General features: G+C 39.0%; 2 protein-coding genes across 8 annotated transcripts; one reads left to right on the plus strand and one right to left on the minus strand.

Annotated features, from left to right (window-relative positions):
• The first annotated feature begins 760 nt into the window (after window positions 1–760).
• On the plus strand, window positions 761–6,901 carry LOC111486939 (ABC transporter B family member 19-like). Its single transcript, XM_023134107.1, has 9 exons — window positions 761–1,308; window positions 1,401–1,455; window positions 1,539–1,714; window positions 1,951–2,151; window positions 2,256–2,515; window positions 2,600–2,916; window positions 2,997–4,040; window positions 4,118–4,359; window positions 5,452–6,901. The coding sequence occupies exons 1-9, from the start codon at window positions 1,060–1,062 to the stop codon at window positions 6,658–6,660; spliced, it is 3,753 nt and encodes a 1,250-aa protein (XP_022989875.1). The 5' UTR covers window positions 761–1,059; the 3' UTR covers window positions 6,661–6,901.
• Window positions 6,902–8,683: 1,782 nt separating this feature from the next.
• Window positions 8,684–15,993, minus strand: LOC111486943 (auxin response factor 2B-like). Of its 7 annotated transcripts, none has more exons than XM_023134123.1 (16): window positions 15,501–15,992; window positions 15,359–15,414; window positions 13,568–13,931; window positions 13,341–13,453; window positions 12,988–13,083; window positions 12,764–12,820; window positions 12,508–12,663; window positions 12,319–12,403; window positions 11,947–12,037; window positions 11,646–11,810; window positions 11,427–11,546; window positions 11,222–11,297; window positions 10,006–11,145; window positions 9,704–9,894; window positions 9,417–9,610; window positions 8,684–9,284 (listed from the first exon to the last, which is right to left on the minus strand). In XM_023134123.1, exons 3-15 carry the CDS (start codon window positions 13,674–13,676, stop codon window positions 9,439–9,441), a joined length of 2,571 nt encoding a protein of 856 aa, XP_022989891.1. In that variant the 5' UTR covers window positions 13,677–13,931; window positions 15,359–15,414; window positions 15,501–15,992; the 3' UTR covers window positions 8,684–9,284; window positions 9,417–9,438. The 7 variants fall into 7 exon arrangements, with proteins under 7 accessions (XP_022989891.1, XP_022989890.1, XP_022989888.1 ...); XM_023134122.1 differs by having other exon boundaries at window positions 9,411–9,610; XM_023134120.1 differs by adding an exon at window positions 15,071–15,120 and having other exon boundaries at window positions 8,684–9,610.
• Window positions 15,994–20,750: the final 4,757 nt, after the last annotated feature.

Raw genomic sequence — 20,750 nt, forward strand, 5'->3', positions numbered from 1 at the left:
ATGAGAATGAAAAATAAATATAAAATATAAAATATATGTATTAAAAAGAGTTTGGAATGGTTGTGCAATAATGTTAAAGAAAGAGGACTTGAATGCAATTTCAGGTTAGTGTAAGTGAGCTAACGTCACTGTCGTGTACTTTTAATCTCGATTGTTAACCAATCAGAATGCCACCTGGCACCGTTTCCATTCTTATTGAAAAAAAAGGTAAAATATTTTTTTAATCTTTTTTTAAGATTAAGGATATTTCAATATAATAAAATAAATAAATAAATAAAGGAAAAGCGTTACAGAAAATAAAAAATAATTCGAATATTGAAATATATTGGAGGAAATTATAAGAGGCCGTTTCGTTTTGCAAGTTGACGAAAATAAAAAATATACAAATTCATCCAAATAATGATTAAAAAAATGGAGAAAGAAGACGAGGGAAATATATTTATTTATTTGTTACGAACAATCAAAATAATTTTTTTGACACAATCCACCTTATTAAACTCGTGTATTATTATATACATCGATATCGTCTTCTTTAAGCATTAAAATATATTCGTTAGAAAGAGATTTTCACACATTTATAAAAATGGTTTATGTATATGCCTTACGGGTTAAATTAGCATATGTATATATATTTTTGTTTTATACTTTAAAAAAATTTGGTAAAAAAAAAAATAATAAAAGAATAAATTGAAAATTTGAAAACAAAAACACTTTAAAAAAATGTCCCCATCTCTCTCCCTATAAGAATTCAATCCTCCCACGCACTTGTTCCTTCAACTCTCGTCTTCTCCATCTTTGACCACTGGTCTAATTCTCTCTCTCTCTCTCTCTCTCTAGCTTTCTCTCTCTTCTTTCCTTTTTTCCGCCGGCGAAAGAACGGAGCTCAGCCGTGGAGAATGATAAAACACAGAACTCTGGAACAATCTCAAAAAAGCAGCCCAAAACGACGCCATTTCCCTTCACAATCTCTGCAATAAACCAATAATTCCTTTCTCCTTCTTCCTCCTTTTAACTGATTCATCCTTCTTTCCCATCGTTTTTTTTTTTTGGGTTTGTCCAATGGCGGAGCCAGTAGCAGAGCCCAAGGCGTTGCCCGAGCCCGAAAAGAAGAAGGAACAGAGCCTTCCTTTTCTCCAACTCTTCGCTTTTGCAGACAAATACGACTGGTTTCTCATGACCCTTGGCAGTTTAGGCGCCGTTGTCCACGGCTCTTCCATGCCCGTTTTCTTTCTCCTTTTCGGCGAAATGGTCAATGGCTTCGGCAAGAACCAGTTCAATTTTCACAAAATGACATCGGAAGTCACTAAGGTTTTAATTTCATCCCAAATCCTCTGTTTTCTGATTCTTGTCTTTTATAGATCTCAGATCCGATTATTTTACTCTGTTCTTTCAATTTGCAGTATGCTCTGTATTTTGTGTACTTGGGTCTCATAGTCTGTTTCTCATCCTACGCCGGTAAGTAAAAAACTCCTCTGTTTTCCCTTTCGAGAACCCAAAAAACAGAGCATTTGATTGGGCTTGTCGGTGTTTGGATACAGAGATCGCATGTTGGATGTACACAGGGGAGAGACAAGTGAGCACATTGCGAAAGAAGTATTTAGAGGATGTTCTGAAACAAGACGTTGGATTCTTCGACACTGATGCAAGAACAGGGGATGTTGTTTTCAGCATCTCAACAGACACCCTTCTTGTTCAGGATGCAATCAGTGAAAAGGTAATTCCTTTTTCACTATTTCTTTCTAAAATGGAGAAAAATCTAATGGTGTAAGTGTGGGGGCTAAATGGGTTACTTCATTCTGCAACAAACCCATCTGGGTAGTTGCTATTTCATTAATTAGAGCAACGTGCGCACGTTAGCAAAATGGATGATAACATGCGCCGCTGCATCACCGCCATTAAACCAGGAATCAGATCTTTCTTTTTAAGGAACTGGGTTTGATTTTTGTGCAGGTGGGGAACTTCATTCACTACCTCTCGACGTTCTTGGCTGGATTGGTGGTGGGTTTTGTGTCAGCATGGAGGCTAGCACTGTTGAGTATAGCAGTAATTCCAGGCATAGCTTTTGCTGGTGGTTTATATGCTTATACTCTCACTGGACTCACTTCAAAGAGTCGAGAATCATATGCCAATGCTGGCATAATTGCCGAACAGGTAAAGTTCTTCGTTCAAGCAGAATCACGTGAATGTTTTTTGTTTTCATTGGAAAATTTCCAAAGAACATAACATGATTTGTTTCATAAACATGTTCCCAACAGGCGATTGCTCAAGTTCGAACTGTTTACTCATATGTTGGGGAAAGCAAAGCCCTGAATTCGTATTCAGATTTGATTCAGAATACGCTGAAAATCGGATACAAGGCAGGAATGGCCAAGGGGTTAGGCCTTGGGTGTACCTATGGCATTGCTTGTATGTCTTGGGCTCTTGTCTTCTGGTACGCCGGTGTGTTCATCCGAAACGGCCAGTCCGACGGTGGGAAAGCCTTCACTGCTATATTCTCCGCCATTGTTGGCGGCATGTAAGTTTCTCAAGAAAACTTATGATTTAACGATCTATTACAAATGGGTTCTTTTTTTTAGCGCTGTTTTGTGTGATGCTATAGGAGTTTGGGGCAGTCGTTTTCAAATTTGGGAGCATTCAGCAAAGGCAAGGTGGCTGGGTACAAATTGATGGAGATAATCAATCAAAGGCCTTCGATCATTCAAGACCCATTAGAGGGAAAGTGCTTGGGTGAAGTTAATGGAAACATTGAGTTTAAAGATGTCTGCTTCAGCTACCCTTCAAGACCGGAAGTGATGATCTTCAGGGATTTCTCTATATTCTTCCCGGCCGGGAAGACGGTGGCTGTCGTCGGCGGTAGCGGTTCCGGTAAAAGCACCATTGTCTCTCTCATTGAAAGATTCTACGATCCCAGTCAAGGTAATTTTACAACCATTGGATATGATAGTGTTACAATGGTGGTGGATGGTTCTGATTTACTCTGTTTTTTTGAAAAACAGGGCAAGTTCTTCTGGACAATGTGGATATTAAAACTCTGCAATTGAAATGGCTACGTGATCAGATTGGATTAGTGAACCAAGAGCCGGCTCTGTTTGCAACCACCATATATGAAAACATTCTCTACGGCAAACCGGGCGCAACGACGGCGGAGGTCGAAGCTGCCACGGCTGCAGCCAATGCTCATAGTTTCATCACATTGCTGCCCAATGGCTACAATACCCAGGTTGGGGAAAGAGGATTACAGCTCTCCGGTGGGCAAAAACAGAGGATAGCCATAGCCAGAGCAATGTTGAAGAACCCAAAAATCCTTCTCCTGGATGAAGCCACTAGCGCCCTCGATGCAGGCTCTGAAAGCTTAGTTCAAGAAGCTTTAGACCGATTAATGGTGGGAAGAACAACGGTAGTGGTCGCACATCGATTATCAACCATAAGAAATGTCGATTCAATTGCAGTGTTACAACAGGGGCAAGTCGTCGAAACAGGAACTCACGAAGAACTAATCGCAAAACCCGGAGCTTATTCCTCATTAATTCGCTTCCAAGAAATGGTTCGAAACAGAGAATTCTCCAACCCATCAACCCGTCGATCACGATCTTCACGGCTAAGCCATTCGTTATCGACAAAATCATTAAGCCTCCGCTCCGGCAGCCTTCGAAATTTGAGCTATTCGTACAGCACAGGCGCCGATGGCAGAATCGAAATGGTCTCAAACGCCGAAAGTGACCGGAAAAATCCAGCCCCTGATGGCTATTTCCTTCGTCTTCTTAAACTCAACGGTCCCGAATGGCCGTATTCAATAATGGGCGCTATTGGGTCTGTTCTCTCTGGTTTCATCAGTCCAACATTCGCCATTGTTATGAGTAACATGATCGAAGTCTTCTATTACAAAAATCCCTCCGCCATGGAAAGGAAAATCAAGGAATTCGTATTCATCTACATCGGAATCGGAGTTTACGCAGTGGTGGCTTATCTAATTCAGCATTATTTCTTTACAATCATGGGTGAAAATCTAACCACCAGAGTCAGAAGAATGATGCTCGCAGGTAAGAATCAATCCATAAAATCTTTTAAACTTATCGAACTTTTTCAAAACTAGGAAATCCTCTGTTTTTTGTTATAGCGATCTTGAGGAATGAAGTGGGATGGTTCGATGAGGAAGAACACAACTCAAGTTTAGTAGCAGCAAGATTGGCGACTGATGCAGCTGATGTGAAATCCGCCATTGCTGAAAGAATATCAGTGATTCTTCAAAACATGACTTCACTCTTCACTTCTTTCATTGTTGCGTTCATTATCGAATGGAGGGTTTCTCTTCTCATCCTTGCAGCTTTCCCTCTACTGGTTCTTGCCAACATGGCTCAGGTAAAAAACAGCTAATTTTTACTTCAAACCATACATATAAGCCTAACCCCACATAAAAAGATTAGGTTTTTGAGGAAGTTTTGATTGGAAAGGTAGGGCTTTTCCTGCATGAGTTGACCCTAAAGCCTAAAAAGGGAGGGGCTGCAGTTGGTGAATTTAGCTCTTAAGAAAAGGGACACTTTTTACAGCTCTTGGAATATAAACCTCTCTTCATCAACAACGCGACAAAGAACCTGAAATATTAAACTCTTACCATCTCTGTGCTCTGCACGTGGCTCTTCCCACTCCCTACACTCCTGCTCTGCACTAACTTCTGAAACCATTGCAGTGATAAACATTAAAGAAACAACTCTGAAAGTTCATAGCTTTTTATATATAAAACTTCCAACAAAATTTAACCTTCAGTGAAAAAAACCTCACCCTTTTGTTTTATGAAGTAAAATAATTTGTGGGTTTTGTTTTGTATTTGTAGCAGCTTTTTCTTGGAGCCCAATGCCTATTTTTCCCTCGGTTTCTCTGTTTTTAATAGTTTTTTCCATTCAAACACCGACTATTCAGAATCTTAGCAGTATTTTTATCAGTTCTGTTCTTTTTTTCTGATTCAAAGCTCTAAGTCTTGACCGTCTTTCTCTCCCTTGAAATCCGAGCTCTCTCGTTGCTCTCTGGCATTTGACAGATACCCATGTGAATATCTGCTTCAAATCCTCACTCCCCGTGATCTTCATTCATATAATTCATATAATATAAAGTTTTTGAACTTCCATAACAAAAAAAAAGTGATTAAATCTAAGGGGATGGGGTTCGTTTTCAAACTATAGTACTGACCTCTGACCATTTGTCTTGTGTTGAACAGTACTCTAAATTTGCGCATGCTTCTCATACAGTGAAAGTTAGGATTGATTGCTAAAGGACATTGCTTTCTGTAATCTATTAATGTCTTTGTCATTGTTCCTTTTTCCTTGTTTTGGAAAAGGAAAAATTCCCCCATGTTATGATGCTTTTACGCAGCTTGTTCTAAGTTGAACTTTTATAACAGAGTTTTTGATTGAAATTAGGCTTAAGTAATGAGAGAAGTACATTATTGTTATGCAGCAACTTTCTTTGAAAGGGTTTGCTGGGGATACTGCAAAGGCCCACGCAAAGACGAGTATGATTGCAGGGGAAGGTGTTAGCAATATCAGAACAGTGGCTGCCTTCAATGCTCAAGACAAGATCCTTTCTCTGTTTCGCCATGAGCTTAATGTTCTTGAGCGGCAGAGCCTTCGTCGGAGCCAAACGGCTGGCGTTCTTTTCGGCATTTCGCAGTTTGCTCTCTATGCATCTGAAGCTCTTGTTCTATGGTACAGTGTTCATTTGGTCAGCAATGGCGGATCGACATTCTCTAAAGTGATTAAAGTCTTTGTTGTCTTGGTTGTTACTGCCAATTCTGTGGCGGAGACTGTTAGTCTTGCTCCTGAGATCGTTCGGGGTGGTGAATCGATCGGTTCTATTTTCTCCATTCTTGATCGCTCGACGAGAATCGAGCCTGATGATCCTGAGGCAGAACCTGTCGAGAGACTTCGTGGGGAAATCGAACTTCGACATGTTGATTTCGCTTACCCGTCTCGACCTGATGTCATGGTGTTTAAGGATCTCAATCTTAGGATCAGGGCTGGTCAGAGCCAGGCGTTGGTCGGAGCTAGTGGATCAGGGAAGAGTTCTGTGATTGCCTTGATTGAGAGATTTTACGACCCGATAGCCGGGAAAGTTATGATCGACGGGAAGGACATTCGTCGACTGAATTTACAATCGTTGAGGCTGAAAATTGGGTTGGTACAGCAAGAGCCAGCCCTGTTTGCAGCAAGTATTTTTGACAACATTGCATATGGAAAAGATGGAGCAACAGAAGCTGAAGTAATAGAGGCAGCAAGAGCAGCCAACGTGCATGGCTTTGTGAGTGGACTACCTGATGGCTACAAGACACCAGTTGGGGAAAGGGGCGTTCAGCTTTCTGGTGGTCAAAAACAACGCATTGCTATTGCTAGGGCTGTTCTCAAGGACCCCACAGTCCTCCTCCTCGACGAGGCCACAAGCGCCCTCGACGCCGAGTCAGAGTGCGTGCTACAAGAGGCTTTAGAAAGGCTAATGAGGGGCCGAACCACAGTTGTAGTGGCACATCGCCTATCGACAATCCGGGGTGTCGACAGCATTGGTGTGGTGCAAGATGGGCGCATCGTGGAGCAAGGCAGCCATAACGAGCTGATAAGTCGAGCCGAGGGGGCTTACTCGAGGCTCTTGCAGCTGCAACACCAACACATATGAAAGGGGAAGGGGGTCAAAGTTTTCAAATGGAGCAACATGGATTGTTGGTTGTTAAGCCAAATTTGGGGTCCCATTTGGTTGATGTTTTTATCTTTTTCCATGTGTTTCTTTCCTAGTTGTAGATATGATTCTGGAATGTGAAATCTATATCATGTTAAATGCTACTTTTCCAATGGGAAACAGGCAAGTATCTTATTATAATTGAGAATTATGGTGCATTGCATGAGCCCCCTTTATCTAATATTGTCTGTTTGGTCTACCAAGCCATCTTTAAATTTATCCCAAACAATAAAGAAGGATCCAATTTGCCTTTTTATAACTTGACAAGACTTTAACTTACTGTATTGCTTTTCTCCCACAGTAGTGTTTTGCCTGTTCTATCATTGCTGATGAAATATTTGAGATAAAAAGACAACAAAACAAATGAAAACAATATCTCCTAAAAATCCATAGGTTCAGTACACCCGTCCGAAAAAAATTTTAACTTGTCCACCGCGAGTAGATATTGTCTGTTTTGACCTGTTACGTATCGCCGTTAGCTTCACGATTTTAAAAAGTGTCTTTTAAGGAGATGTTTCCACACCCTTATCAGAAATGTTTTGTTCCACTCTCCAACCGACGTGGGATCTCACAATCCAATCTCCTTGGGCACCTAGCGTCATACTGCCCGGTGTATGACTCTAATATCATTTATAACAGTCCAAGACTACCGCTAACAGATATTGTCCGCTTTAGTCTGTTACGTATCACCGTCAGACTCATGGTTTTAAAACGCATCTATTAGGGAGAGGTTTCCACACCTATATAAGGAAGTTGTGTTCCCCTCTCTAACCGACCTGGGATATTTGATGTGCATCATTACTCACAGCTAAAATAAAGCCACTTTTAAGAGGGTTGGAAATGGGGTCAATTATTGCAAAAAGCAAGTGATGGGGGTATTATATTAGACTTAAAGCTAAGAGAGCGTTGGTGTTCAAACTATGAAGGGCAGTGGCCCTTGCCAACACACTGTCTAAGGCAGGGCAGTGGCCCTAGCCAACACACTCTCTAAGGCATGCTCTTCAACTTTCTGCTGCTTCTTTTTTTTTTTCTTTTAATTTGTAAAAAGCTCACAATCAAAGTTATCAGTTTAGCACAAATGTCCCACATACATGTGTCTTTCATTATCCAAAGAAAGTAATGGCACAAATCTCTTCAATATCTGTGCATGCTTTCTTCTCTTTTTATTCATGATGTCAATGAAATCGAAACTTCCAGTTAATATTATAATCTTTGTCGCACTGTTATTGGTTGTCTTTCTTTTGTTCACTTTTTCTTTTCAGAATCATTCTTGTTTGTTAAGACTATTCTTATTTATCTTATAAGAGTCCGACTTATTGTTGTTAATGATTTTGATGAGAGTCACATTTTCTTTCTTATTATTAGAGAACTTAAATTATATTCCTTTTTCAAATACTTATTTTAAAAAATATTAATAATTACAAATTAAAAGATAGGTGGCTAGCATCTTTCTATTATTATGATGAGTTTGATATGTAGACTTTGGCTCTAACATATATAAAGTGGTGTGTTTTGGCTCAGATTTCATGAAGGTGGTGTAGCTCCAAAAGAAAGGCAAGATGCTCAAATGGCCCAAGGTATTCGAAGAGGCAAGGTGTGCTTGCCAAAGTGCGAAGGCCAAGTTGAGGCGCGTGTCGATTACTAGAAAAAGACCCCATGTTCAACGCTGATAGATGAGTCGAAACAACCGAGCACTATAATTATGGGAATACACAACCGATGGGGTAAGCTTAAACTTAGTGCAAGTGCATAGTGTTTATCAAGTAATAACGTGCAGAACGCTTCAAATATCAAATCTCAAGGGAAAGACATGGCCAAAAGATGGATGTTGTTGAAGTGAAGGCTTGCACCACACCATGCACAACAGTGCATGTTGAGGTCAGGACGAGTAAGAAGAAAGTTCCATAAGCTGGTTGCTCGCCCTACTTACAAGCTTGTTGCTCAAGATGGCATGAAACGAATGTACCAAGTCAAAGCTAATATTACATGCATTCAACATACTTCAATTTGATTTATTTGAGATATTTACATGCGACCGATCCTTCGCTTTCAAGTAGCGACTTGGTTTGGGTTACTGAAGCAGAATCCAGTAGCATCTTCAATGTTATATTACAATGCTATTTTCGTCTCTCATTAGCTCAGTCAGCCCTCTATACATTATTTTCCGCTGGTGTGAGCGAGTACTCTTCGGCTGTCTTGCCACTGGCGTCGCATTTAAGGCAGCAATTACTCTGAAACATGACGCTTTCTTTCAGATCCCCCCGGCTGACACACGCCCACTACTAGTAAACGCATCCAATTGAACTTAGATTCACTCATTCCTTGAGTTCCAAGAGCCTATATACAAGGTGGAATTTGGAAACTCAAGCCGGCCCCATCATCCTCGACACAAGGACTATACATATTTTACGTATAAGAGTGGACTGTACCCTTCACAATACTACTAACTTCACATATCCAAAATTCAATTACATCATTTCTACCATCTACCTATAACATAAGGGCACAACCTTCCAGCCTCGTTCCAATATTCTGTTCGAATCCTTTTGCACCGCACCAAAACCCTGCCTTAACACAATATTGGTTTTTCAATTCTAACCATGTCAGACGGTGCAGCATAGGCGAAGTAATGAGGACAAATATAATATATAACACGTTCGTCACATTCACAACAATGTTTCGGGTCTCACCTATACCTGACTGACCAAAGCAAAAGACCTAACTCTCTGGTGCTGACATTGAAGGTACTGCCGGACTTTTAATCTCTTTTGCTTCTTCCCCTTCAACAGATGGATTCTCATCACCTTTCAGTGTTAAGGATCTTGGATTCATCTTCTGGACCTCTTCTCTTGTGTAGATAAAAATCTTCCGAACCATACAACAAAACTCCCTGATTAAAGCCAATCCACAGATTATTCAAAAATTTTATTCCACAGAGACAACTAAGTGACAAAATATATGATCATGCATGATTAGTCCTTACTGCCAGGGATCATCTCCAACAAGCATCATATCGCCTTCATCATCCGTATATACAACAAGCCAACTCTTTTTGGGAGGCAGAAGCTCGCCACCAAATTCAAACAATTGGTCCAATTCAGCAATCAATTCAACATAATTGTAGAACTTGCTAAGATCAACTGACCTTCCAAGTGCAATCCCCTGCTTGTGGACCTGAAACCAACAAACCCCTATTATTATGCCAACTCAGGTCCATCCTCAAAACTAATAGGCATGTGAAAAAATGTGTATATTTTGAGGTGGGGGAAGGGTAAAGCGAGCAACCTTTGTACAGCTCCTTGTTGAAGAACCCTGTGATTTTCTCTGAGAATCCTTCAAGTTTGGTGTGCATGCTTGCTGCAACTTATCAGCCACGTTGATGGCAAGGGATTTATCAGCCAAATTTGAACCCCTAGATAGTTCAGACTCATTCAAATGGATCGGATGTCTATTAGGATGTGTAACATCTGCCTCGTTGATCACATTTCTATTCAATTCTGCAGGGTCTGAAATAGCAGGATTTTTTACGAGTGAGATGCCAAAAAGCTTACAATTTCCATCTTTGAGATTCAAAATATCTTGGTTCTGAAATAGCATAGGTTTCGAAGTCAGTTCAGTTGAATGAACTGGATGATCAAAATGAGATGAAGGTGGAGGCATCGACCAGTTTCCATTAGGCTGTTCAATTCTATAACAATGGGCCATAGAATGATCAATTCTATAACATTGAGCCATAGAATGATCACCAACGCCATTAAAGGTGGCATTTCCTCTCATTTGATAAGGCAAGTCACCAGCCTGAATATGAGCCTTCTGACTAGAGTCGACCAGGTTAAGTGAAAGACCAGAGGGCAAGACAGACCATGAGCTACCACCACCAAGGAAGTTAAATTTTCCATCTTGATACACTGCATGCTTTCTGATTGAATTAGCAGTTACTATTGCTGGATCTCCCAAGGTAGCTCGGACACCACAGGATGAATCAATATTAGCTCCAAAACCTGACAGAAGATCTGCGTAGGTTGGCTCACCACTTCCTGCAGGCATCCAACTATCTGCTCCATGTTTCTTGGGCGTAGAAACCACATCAATCTTCTCATCATCTAGTGATGGAGACCACATAACAGATTTTTCAGCAGTATCAGACTCGTTTCCATCAATTAAATTCCCTCTCAAAGTCGAGAATTCTTGACCTTGCAAGACCCTTGTAAATGCACTGGCTGGTGAATGGTCTATAATCATTCTTGAGGAGCCCTCTCGAGTAAGAACAGAGGAATCAGGGGATGTAGGCACCATGTTTGATCGATGCCTTTTAGGTCTAGTCATCGGAAGGGGGTTCAGTGCTGGAGGAGCAAGAGCAGGCTCAATTTTCCAAGGAGAGACTTTCTCCGGACGAGAAATAGTAGATGTCTCATCCCACCTCACCTGGAGGAGGAAAACAAAAATGGCTGATTTAACATTCCAAAAATACAAGGTTACATGTGTTGAGAACTTATATTACCTTCAGGCATCTCCACTTGGAATCTTTCCACCTTTTGGGATCAGCATCTTCACATCCAATGACAGTACCCGTGAATCTAAAACATGAAAATTAGAATTATCCACCAGTTCCCATAAAGAAACTTCATCAAGAAAGAAAGGAAGGGAAACACTATCAGATATTTAGAAGGTAAATTCCAGTCAATTCCAATTTCATGGGCACATACCTCTGTTCAGGGGCTTCTTCACCTTCAAACCTCATTTTGAACCTCGTCCCTATGGTGTAGCTCTTCTTAATAGACACCATATACTGGTCATATGGAACAACAAATTCAGAAGGGCTTGTCCTGAACATAAATTTGGAGCCATTAGCGTCTTGCCTTCAAAGATGTAATAACAAAACGTACATGATACAGAAATGACATATGACATATCATAAGCATTACCTAGGCTTATAGTAGACAGTGAACATTGTGCCTGTGGAAATGGCATGCCAAGCAGTTGCAAGCACACCAAGATGCATACTATGGCTAGATATGACCGATGAGGGGACATTGCCATGCTGTCTCATGGCACGCCTAACACCAACGCGAAGTTCTCTATTCTCTCCCCTATCAGAAAATATATGTTGATTCCAATTAGACCAAAAGATGTCTAATAAAATAATTGACTCATTCAGAAAAATAATGTAATCATGATATTTTAATGTCATATGAATCACGACAGAGATGAATGGAAACGTCAAACCTCAAGAATATAAAAGCATCTCCTGCAACCAGTCTTTTTGAGCTCACGAAAACACTCCAACCACTCTGAAGCAAATGCCTTCGTGGTTGTCCTGATATTCCAAAAGCTTAAATGTTAAAGAAAAGAAGACTGAATCTAACAAATCAACTGAACCAGGTGATTGTCAATATATATTTCTAATCAACCCACATGGCATGAAAGATTTAGATGTGAGATACGGTTCTCAGGTTGGTAGCACATGAAGCTATTCTGGCGTATTATATATTGGAGCAAGAGATTATCTGAGTTTGTTTTGTTGATAAAATAAACTGTATTGTAACACACGAGCCATCTGGGATCCATGAAGAGTAATTCAAGTTCATAATTCATTACCTCGAAATATATGACGAAAACGCCATTCATTTCCAAGCAAATCCTTTGCAACTAACTCCTGAGTAGGAGGCTGTTGTGACATGTCCTAGAAAAATCAATTCTATGACATTCAGTTTTGGCAGCAAAGGAAGAAATATCGTCTCATAAATTTAAACAATCTATCTATATAAAAACCATTAATGTACCAACCAGTGGAGGAAGACATTCATCAGCATGGCGCCTCAAGACTGAAAACCCCCCATGAGTACTGGTGTCAGATGCAGTCAGAGTCTTGCAAAAAGAATGCACATGAAATCTTCGTGGAGGAGGAGGAGGTGGTTCCTTGTCCACAGAATCCTCATCTTGCTGTAATTAAAAACACACCAGGATATCAAGATCATAAAACATATGAGAAGCTTTCAACACAGTATAACATTTTAAACTGCAAGACACGAAGGGAATTTACATTAGCCTCTGGAAGCAAAGTTATTTGTGCAAATACCTCATCAGTGTCCGGCTCTGCCTGCAATTCACAGACAGATGATTTGTTCACATCAATAACAAAGTAAAACTACCTGGTACGAATCTTCCAGCCTGCAACCTTCACAGATATTTGTCAAAAGAGAAGAAAACATAGAAATGGGAAAGCCCCAGTTTGGTGGATATGTCCAAGAAATAGACCAATGGTACCATTAAGCACACATTAATAATGCGGCAGAGGATTTTGGATGGAAGGTCATAAACAGGCATCTGTTGGTCCGCCACTTGATTAGTTGATGCTTCCACCTGATCCAAAAACCAAACAAATATCAATCATGGAGAAAGTTCAATAGAACGCAGATTAGAAACAAGGCAGACGGAAGGTTAACAAACAGAGAGAAGGTGAGGAAAAAATCCCATGAACCATAGCCGTATAAGGTGAAAAGAGAGCTGAGACTTTACATAAAAGTAACTTTCCAGTTGGAAAAGGGGAGAAAAGAAAAGAATGAAACAGAAGCAAATGAGATAAAATTAGAAGAGGAGGGATGAAGGGTATGAAAAACCTGTTCAATGTGGCCCTGAGGGAAGTAGAAGACACGCTCGTTTTCACGAGGGACAGAAACAAGAGGACCAGCACAAGCATTCCAAAGCTCGGTGTAGAGGGCGATATCAGCATCTGTATTAACAAAGAAACAGAACAATTGGGAGGGTGAGTAAAGAACGAAAGAAAGGGAAAAAAAAAAGTGGGAGGAAGAAAGAGGGTGCGAGGATTGGGAGGAAAAATGAATACCCTTGGCAGAGAGCGCGTTGGGTGGATCAGAGGGGGCTTTGGTAGAATCAGCATGGTTCTTGAAAGTGGATGCAGAATTGGGCTTGATTGAAGCCTCGGCGGAGGTCATTTCTAGTGAATCCAAGGATAGATCTCGGAGGTAGGTAGGGAATTGTTTAGAACCATGCAAAAGCAGGAAAGAAGAAGAGAGATGGGAAAGTCTTAGTAGTAAGGAGGAAAGATGAGAAATTCCCCAGAGAGGGGAAGAGAGCAATCGGATGGAAGGAAGCCCTGAGTTGGGGATAGGGAAAGTGGATGACTAGCTAATGTTCTCTTTTCTTGTTATGCCTCCACTTCACATCAAGCGCATGCAGATTTTAAGCACCTGCCAAATTTGTTGGTTGGAGGAAGGAGTCAGTATAAAAGTACTCACTAAATAGCTCCCATCTGAGGAGCCACAAAACACCACAAAACATGCTTCACACCATATCTCATCAACATGTTTATCATATACATACTACTCATATGCAACATGCGTAGGAGACAAGTAACATATGTAACTAACTCCATTCATAAATCATAATCACATCACGCAATATGCTCATGACATGCATACACCTCTCAAGCTCTAACACAACTTAGTCCTCACAACTAACGAGATCATTCAGCTCTCATATTTGGCCTTCAGAAGCCCTCCAGGACTGTCCCTTAGAGTTGCACCAATCCCTGACCCTTTATACCCAGGGTCTCATCACTTCTCTTCAGTGCTAAATATTTGACCCTTGAGCATTTATACCGAAGGCCTCAAAGACCCATCACACTGACTCTCGAGCATTTATATCCAATCCCTTCATACTCCTCTCTATCCAGCATTGGCATGTCAATCCCAACCATTTATACACGAGGCCTCCAATCTAAATATTGATAAACCAGCCCTCGGCCATTTACACTCGAGACTCTAATATTCACTTTACCTTCTTTAAAACAACATCGACCTTCAACCATTTATACCGAGACCCTGATATCAACCTCGTTTATCTTTACCACAATGCCAGTCCTCAACCATTTATACCCGAGACCCCAGCATTCACCTCTGAATGCATGAGTCCAACGCATCATGCTTCTAGACCATGCTTTATGCCCAAAACCACAACAGCACTTCCAACACAAAAATCATGTTTCTGCAACCAACCACATCATTTCAGCATGCTTATCATTACAAAAAATTCAGCATCTCAGCATGCATTACATCACAAAGATCAAGCCACGACATGCTCAACACATCAGACACATAACAGTTCAAGAGTAACAATTAAATAGATCAAATATATCATATATATAACAGAAATAAGACACAACATGCTAGCACACAATCAAACAAAAGCTTCAAATAAAAACTACTTGTGTATAACAGGCCTTAAATTATTCCAAGAGATTCCTAAAAAAGAAGGATAAGATTTAGATACTATATTTAGTTCGAAATCCTTAATCGAATCACAACGTGCTCATGAGGGATAAGCTTACCCAAAAACCACACTTATTACTGAATCAAACACTCCAAAACAGAGTGACACCTAAAACAAAGAGTATTCAAGGGTTAGAGATCCATCTAAGGTACTTTAATTTAGTTGGAAAATGTTTGAACAGAACGTTATTCTCTTAAACTTTCCAAAACGGACTCGATCCCTTGCTGAAAAGTGTTCGAATCAGTCCATAACTGACTTGAAACTACAAGAAGAATTTTGAAATGGTTATAAACAGACTTTAATCACGAAAAGTGATTAGTGCAAGCTGTCACCCACTAAGACGCACCGAAAAGCTTGAGTCTTTGCTGGAAAGCAATCAGAAGTGTTTGAACAGGCTTGAAGCTACAAGAAGAAGAGTCCGAATAGTTAGAAACAGAAAATTCAGCACTTGAACGAATCGAAAGGGACTAAAATGCGCTGGAACTTACTGATCAGCAGCAAACGACCTCGAATACGCGGTGTTCAGAGTTCAAAGGAGGTCGAAACGAGAAATTCAAACATTACAGCCTACGGTAAAAGAGATCGCTAATCACACGGATTGTGGGCCACAAAGCGGAGAAATTTCGAGGTCTGAAATCCAGTGGGCGTCTTCGCCGGGATTGTGGATCGTGAAGCTACCGACGAGAATCCGGGTTCAAATTCGTTGCTGAAGGAGTTCACCGGAGGTAGAAATCTGGCGTTGCTGTGAGAAATGCTGCAACTCGTCGTCGATCACACGACAGAGTGAGAAGTCGCGCCTGTAGGAATGAGGACGGCGCGTCGAGACGAAGAAGCCGGAGATCTAAACACATGAGGGGCTGGAGCCTGACGGGCGCCGGAAAGCAAAAATAAAGCGGGAAGGAGAGGGGTGTGAGGCGGGTGGTTTGCGTGAGTGGGAGGGAGAGCGGAGAAGATGAGCCTGAAGTTTACTCTTTTTGCCTTTGTTTTTCTATTTTTATTTTTCTCCAAATTAAATAAAAATGGAAAAAAAAAAATATATATTATAAGACCTTCTAAATTATCAAACTTTTATTTTTCTTCCAACTTTTAATAGGCAAAGTAATTTTTGCTTCTAAAATTGAAGAAAACTAAAATTTAAAATTATTAAATTTGAGATGGGACCCACCTGGTTATTTTAATTTTTTTTTTTCCTAAAATGTGATAAAAGCTAATAAATAGTTTATATAATTAGATTAATTTCTCATGAATATTTTTCATTATATATATATATATATATATAAAGTTTATAGGGAGGGGGACCTTGGAATTGAATTGGGTCCCCTACACCCATCCCCAGCTCCATTCGGGTGTGTTTAAATCCGCGGACTTCAAATTCACAATTCAAACTACTTCACCAACTTCACACTAAAAAGATTCGTTTTAGGAACCATCCAATGAACTACCACCACGTTCTTTCTGTTCACAGTTCGACACGTGTACTTCAAAATTGAGATATTTTTATAATTTTTGTTCGTACATTCAACTTTAACTCCTTCAACCATTTTTCCAACTTTATTCCATCTGCTTATTCTTAGGTTTAATGTATTTCTTAATGAGTTTTAAATATCATATTATAAATGGACCTAGAGAAGTGAAAAAAATAGATAAATGATTTTGGTGACATCCGACCATTGTCCCAACTCATCCCTATAAAACCAATCCAGTTTTCACACAGTGACATCGGAAGTCTTTAACTTTTTAAATTTATCCCAATTGCTCTAATTTATGATTTTAGAGCTCATATCCGCTTGTTTTCCTCTGTTTTATTTACTTATTTGCAGTATGCTCTGTATTTTGTGTATTTGGATCTCATGCGCCACTAAGTAAACAATTTGTTGAACACAACTCTCCACAATGGTATGATATTGTTCACTTTGACCATAAGCTCTCATGACTTTGTTTTAAACTTCCCCAAAAGGTCTTACTAACGGAGACAGCATTACTTAATTATAAACTCATGATCATTTCCTAAATTAGTCGAGGTTGGACTTTCATCATTTAACCCTTAGTATTTAGTATGCAAGATGTTGAGTTCTTCGACACTAAGGGTAGCGCAGGGGATGTTGTTTTATGGGTCTCAATATTCACTCTCCTTCTTCAACATCCAATCAGCCACAAAAATCTTATTATCATCATTTTTAATACTACCCTTAATCCTCAAATCTTACGGGTTAATGTTTATTTCATTATAAATTTTTTAAATAAACACAACATGATATGTCTCTGAACGTGTTTGTGAGCAGAAGATTGCTCAAATTCTAAATGTGATACCTGAAAAATCGAGATCACATTTAAATGAGTGCGATATCAAGAATAGAATGGTTAAGAAAGGAAATTGAAAGTCATTATCTATACCAACAAAATACATTTTTTTTTTTTTTAATAGAATATTTACGAAATCCCTATAAATAGAATCAAACCTTATTCCATAGTATTTACATGAGATTCCTCTTTTTTATTCTTAAGCTCCGGGACTTAGGCAACCATGAAGCGCCATGGCACAGTACAAACCCAAAAAAGATGCTAAAGTTTGGGGTGCCGTAGGGTATAAATGAGCTCCATGGCGTTTCACTCTGAATTTGGGCTTCGTGCTGAGCCTGTGGGCACCGTAGGGCTTCCACCTTGAACCTTTGGAGTTGGGCTGGTTCTACAACCACTAATGCTCTCCAATGGGGACCTAGGCGCTATCTTTAGTGCTCGTTTTGAATCTCAACCATGTTTAAATCTCTAATCTATACATGGTTAAATTTTTAAATAAAATACGATCTCTTAAAGTCTTTAATACACGTCAACCTAGTTTAATGCTCAAGGTTTTTAAAATGCGTCTTGTTAGGGAAAGGTTTTCACACCCTTAATGTTTAGTTCTGGTCTCCAATCGGTATGGGACCTTACCATCTACCTTCCTTCGCCAACGTCCTCGTTGACGGGTATTCCTCTCTCCAATTCCTGATTTCAATAAATCAGAAATGCTCTTAAAATTATGGCAAAACCACTTGATATTAAAGTTGTAGAAGGACATTGTTAACGATAAGTCGCATCCAACCAACCCATCCATCTATATTTCTCAAACACAAAACACTAAACATAAATGACACACCAAGTAAGTTAGGCCGTAAGTGCTAAGAATAATATCCTCTTTTCTTCTCTTATGTTTCAATATATCTTCAATCTTTGAAATGGTCTGATTTAGAGAGAATGAAAAACATTGTTGGTTAGCTTGTTCTCATAACAGAGTCATTTCTAATGACTCGTCTATTCAAAAAAACCAGAACCTAGCCTGCTCTAAATTAATAAAAGCTTCCTTTTTTTGGGCCCAATTCATATTTTAATCACACCCACATCACCAAAAAGTCAAATTTTGTAAATTAGATTAATGATTGTGACCCATTTGTTAGAGTGCTCTGTTATGTCTTCTTCGATAAGGGTTCGTAGGTTAGGATCAATCTTTTTATTGGTTTCACGTTGACTAATTAAGAAGAAGATCACGAGTATATAATTTGATAGTTTAGGTTCATAGTAGCTCTCCATAGATGACTGGATAAGGTGATATTTTTTATTTATATGTAATGGATCAAATTAAGGTTAGTTTGTATGGGTCGTAATTGGAGCATATTTGAGTAATTCAATCTAAAAATCTTACATTCAAACTAATCTAAGAAGGATTATCCAAAACCTTGGTCACATAATCCAAGCTTAAGTGGCCATCTATGGGTTTAATGGGACTGGGCCGACTCTATCCACTCCCAAACAATCATCACTAGTGAATATAGATATATGGATAACCGTTATTAATTAAAGTTAAACAATGAACCATGATTTTTTGTTTTTTTGGGCTTAAATTACCATTTAAAATTTATTCAATTTAATTCCGACATTTTAGTTATTAGTGTTATTTACCCTAACTTAAAAAAGTTATCCATTTTTTCTTTTAAAATCTTCGGCATTGAGAAGCATTAGTTGGAGTAGAACTAAACCATCTCTATAATATATGCGGACAATATTTACTAGCGGTGGGTCATGAGCCCTTGAAGGGCAAATAAAAATCCAAAGATGAAAATATCTACTAGCAGTAGGTCATATCAACCGTTGAAGGGCAAAGAAAACCCCAAAGAGAACAATATCTATTAGCAGTGGTTCATCAACCCTTGAAAGAAAGAGAACTATAGAAGGGTAAGAGAAAGTTCAAAAAAGACAATATCTATTAGCAGTGAGACATCAACCCTTGAAGTGCAAGGAAAAACCTAAGGAGGATAATATTTACTTGCGATGAGTAATCAGCTCAAAGAGAGAGGACAAAATCTACTAGCGGTGGGTGATAAGACTCTTTAGACTCCCACTCGACCGAATCTTTACAAAAAGTTAGGGTGATTGAAATCTAAAGAAATCAACCTTACAAACCAAATCCAAAAAGGTTAAAACATTAGTCCAAAAAGGTGTTAAAACATAAGTTTTTGGGTTTGGTTTGTTTCTCCTTTTGGGTAAAGTCTTTGCATAGGCACGCCTTAATTTCAGGACGTACATAGTATTGTGGATATCAGCAACCGGCAATCAGGAACAAAATTGACCCAATGGCCAAACCCAAAGGCATGCAATAATCTCCTCTCTTTTGGCTTTGGCTATGGCTTTCCCTCAAACCCTAACCATTCTTAATTATTATTGCTTCGTTTGCTTTGGCCATCCCATTCCACAAAAAGGTCGGTGGATTGGTTAATTAAACCCACCTCTTTTACACTACATTTCCTCCTCTACTTTCTTCTCCCCTTAATCATATCCCAATTCATCTTCTTTTACTCATACCCCACACAATTTTTTCAAAAGCAAATCTATGTTGCCATTCAAATTAGTTTCACATCTATTAGACCTAAAGGGAATGGATGGAATTGACCACTTTATGCACATCTTCAAACTAATCCCATTCAATTTCAACTAACCGAACCAAACCACTTTAGTCGTTACCTTTATTTTCTCCCCCCTAATATCTATTGATATCAAGATTTTTTTGGATATGGGTCCAACAAATTTAAATTATACGAGTTTAGACTTAAGAGAGACAAAATCACATAAATTTGTTATCATACTAAAACAGTAAAAAACGTACAAAATTCAATTGAATGAAATGATAATGATGACCCTACATGCATATTATTGATATTTATGTTAAGTTTTAAGGTCGTTTGAGAAACCCAATAAATATAATCGTATGCCGACACTCACAAAATATGATCAAATGTCAAATGTAAGATCCAAATAATCTTCGAATGCATGCATCTCTTCTTCTTACAAAATTAAAGTATGGATCTTTAAGATTCAAAGACATAATAAGAACACAAATTTAATCGTCTTAAACAAACTAGACGAAAAAAAGACATCTCGATCGAGAAGATTTGGTCAAAGAGGACAACATGACAAGATGGGCTCGTTGAAGAAATTGTGGAAGTAAATTAAGGAGAGAAAAACATAAGTTGCGGAATTTATGTGTTTACATAAAGAATTTTGAGTGGAGGCAAAGTGAATATAATTTTGAAGTTGTCAAAAAGAGAGGCTTTTTATTATTTATTTATTTATTTATTTTGTTTTTCAGGTGAAAGTTTGAATATTTTAAAGATATTGCAGCATGAGACATGATCTTCTTCAATTAAGCACTCCATCAAGTTGCTTTGCTTTAATTCTCTTTTTTTTTTTTTTTTTTTTTTTTTTTT

This window comes from Cucurbita maxima, unplaced genomic scaffold (genome assembly GCF_002738345.1).
Source record: "Cucurbita maxima cultivar Rimu unplaced genomic scaffold, Cmax_1.0 Cma_Scf00012, whole genome shotgun sequence".
Classification (NCBI taxonomy): Eukaryota; Viridiplantae; Streptophyta; class Magnoliopsida; order Cucurbitales; family Cucurbitaceae; genus Cucurbita; species Cucurbita maxima.

Excerpts from the sequence above, each read along its gene's own strand:
- LOC111486939 (XM_023134107.1), top strand. The coding sequence starts at position 1,060 with ATGGCGGAGCCAGTAGCAGAGCCCAAGGCGTTGCCCGAGCCCGAAAAG. Across the intron at positions 2,152-2,255 it reads CTGGCATAATTGCCGAACAG|GCGATTGCTCAAGTTCGAAC; the intron begins GTAAAGTTCTTC and ends TGTTCCCAACAG. Across the intron at positions 4,360-5,451 it reads TTCTTGCCAACATGGCTCAG|CAACTTTCTTTGAAAGGGTT; the intron begins GTAAAAAACAGC and ends ATTGTTATGCAG.
- LOC111486943 (XM_023134123.1), bottom strand. The coding sequence starts at position 13,676 with ATGACCTCCGCCGAGGCTTCAATCAAGCCCAATTCTGCATCCACTTTC. Across the intron at positions 12,821-12,987 it reads TTATTAATGTGTGCTTAATG|GCAGAGCCGGACACTGATGA; the intron begins GTACCATTGGTC and ends TGTGAATTGCAG. Across the intron at positions 12,404-12,507 it reads ATGAATGTCTTCCTCCACTG|GACATGTCACAACAGCCTCC; the intron begins GTTGGTACATTA and ends TGATTTTTCTAG.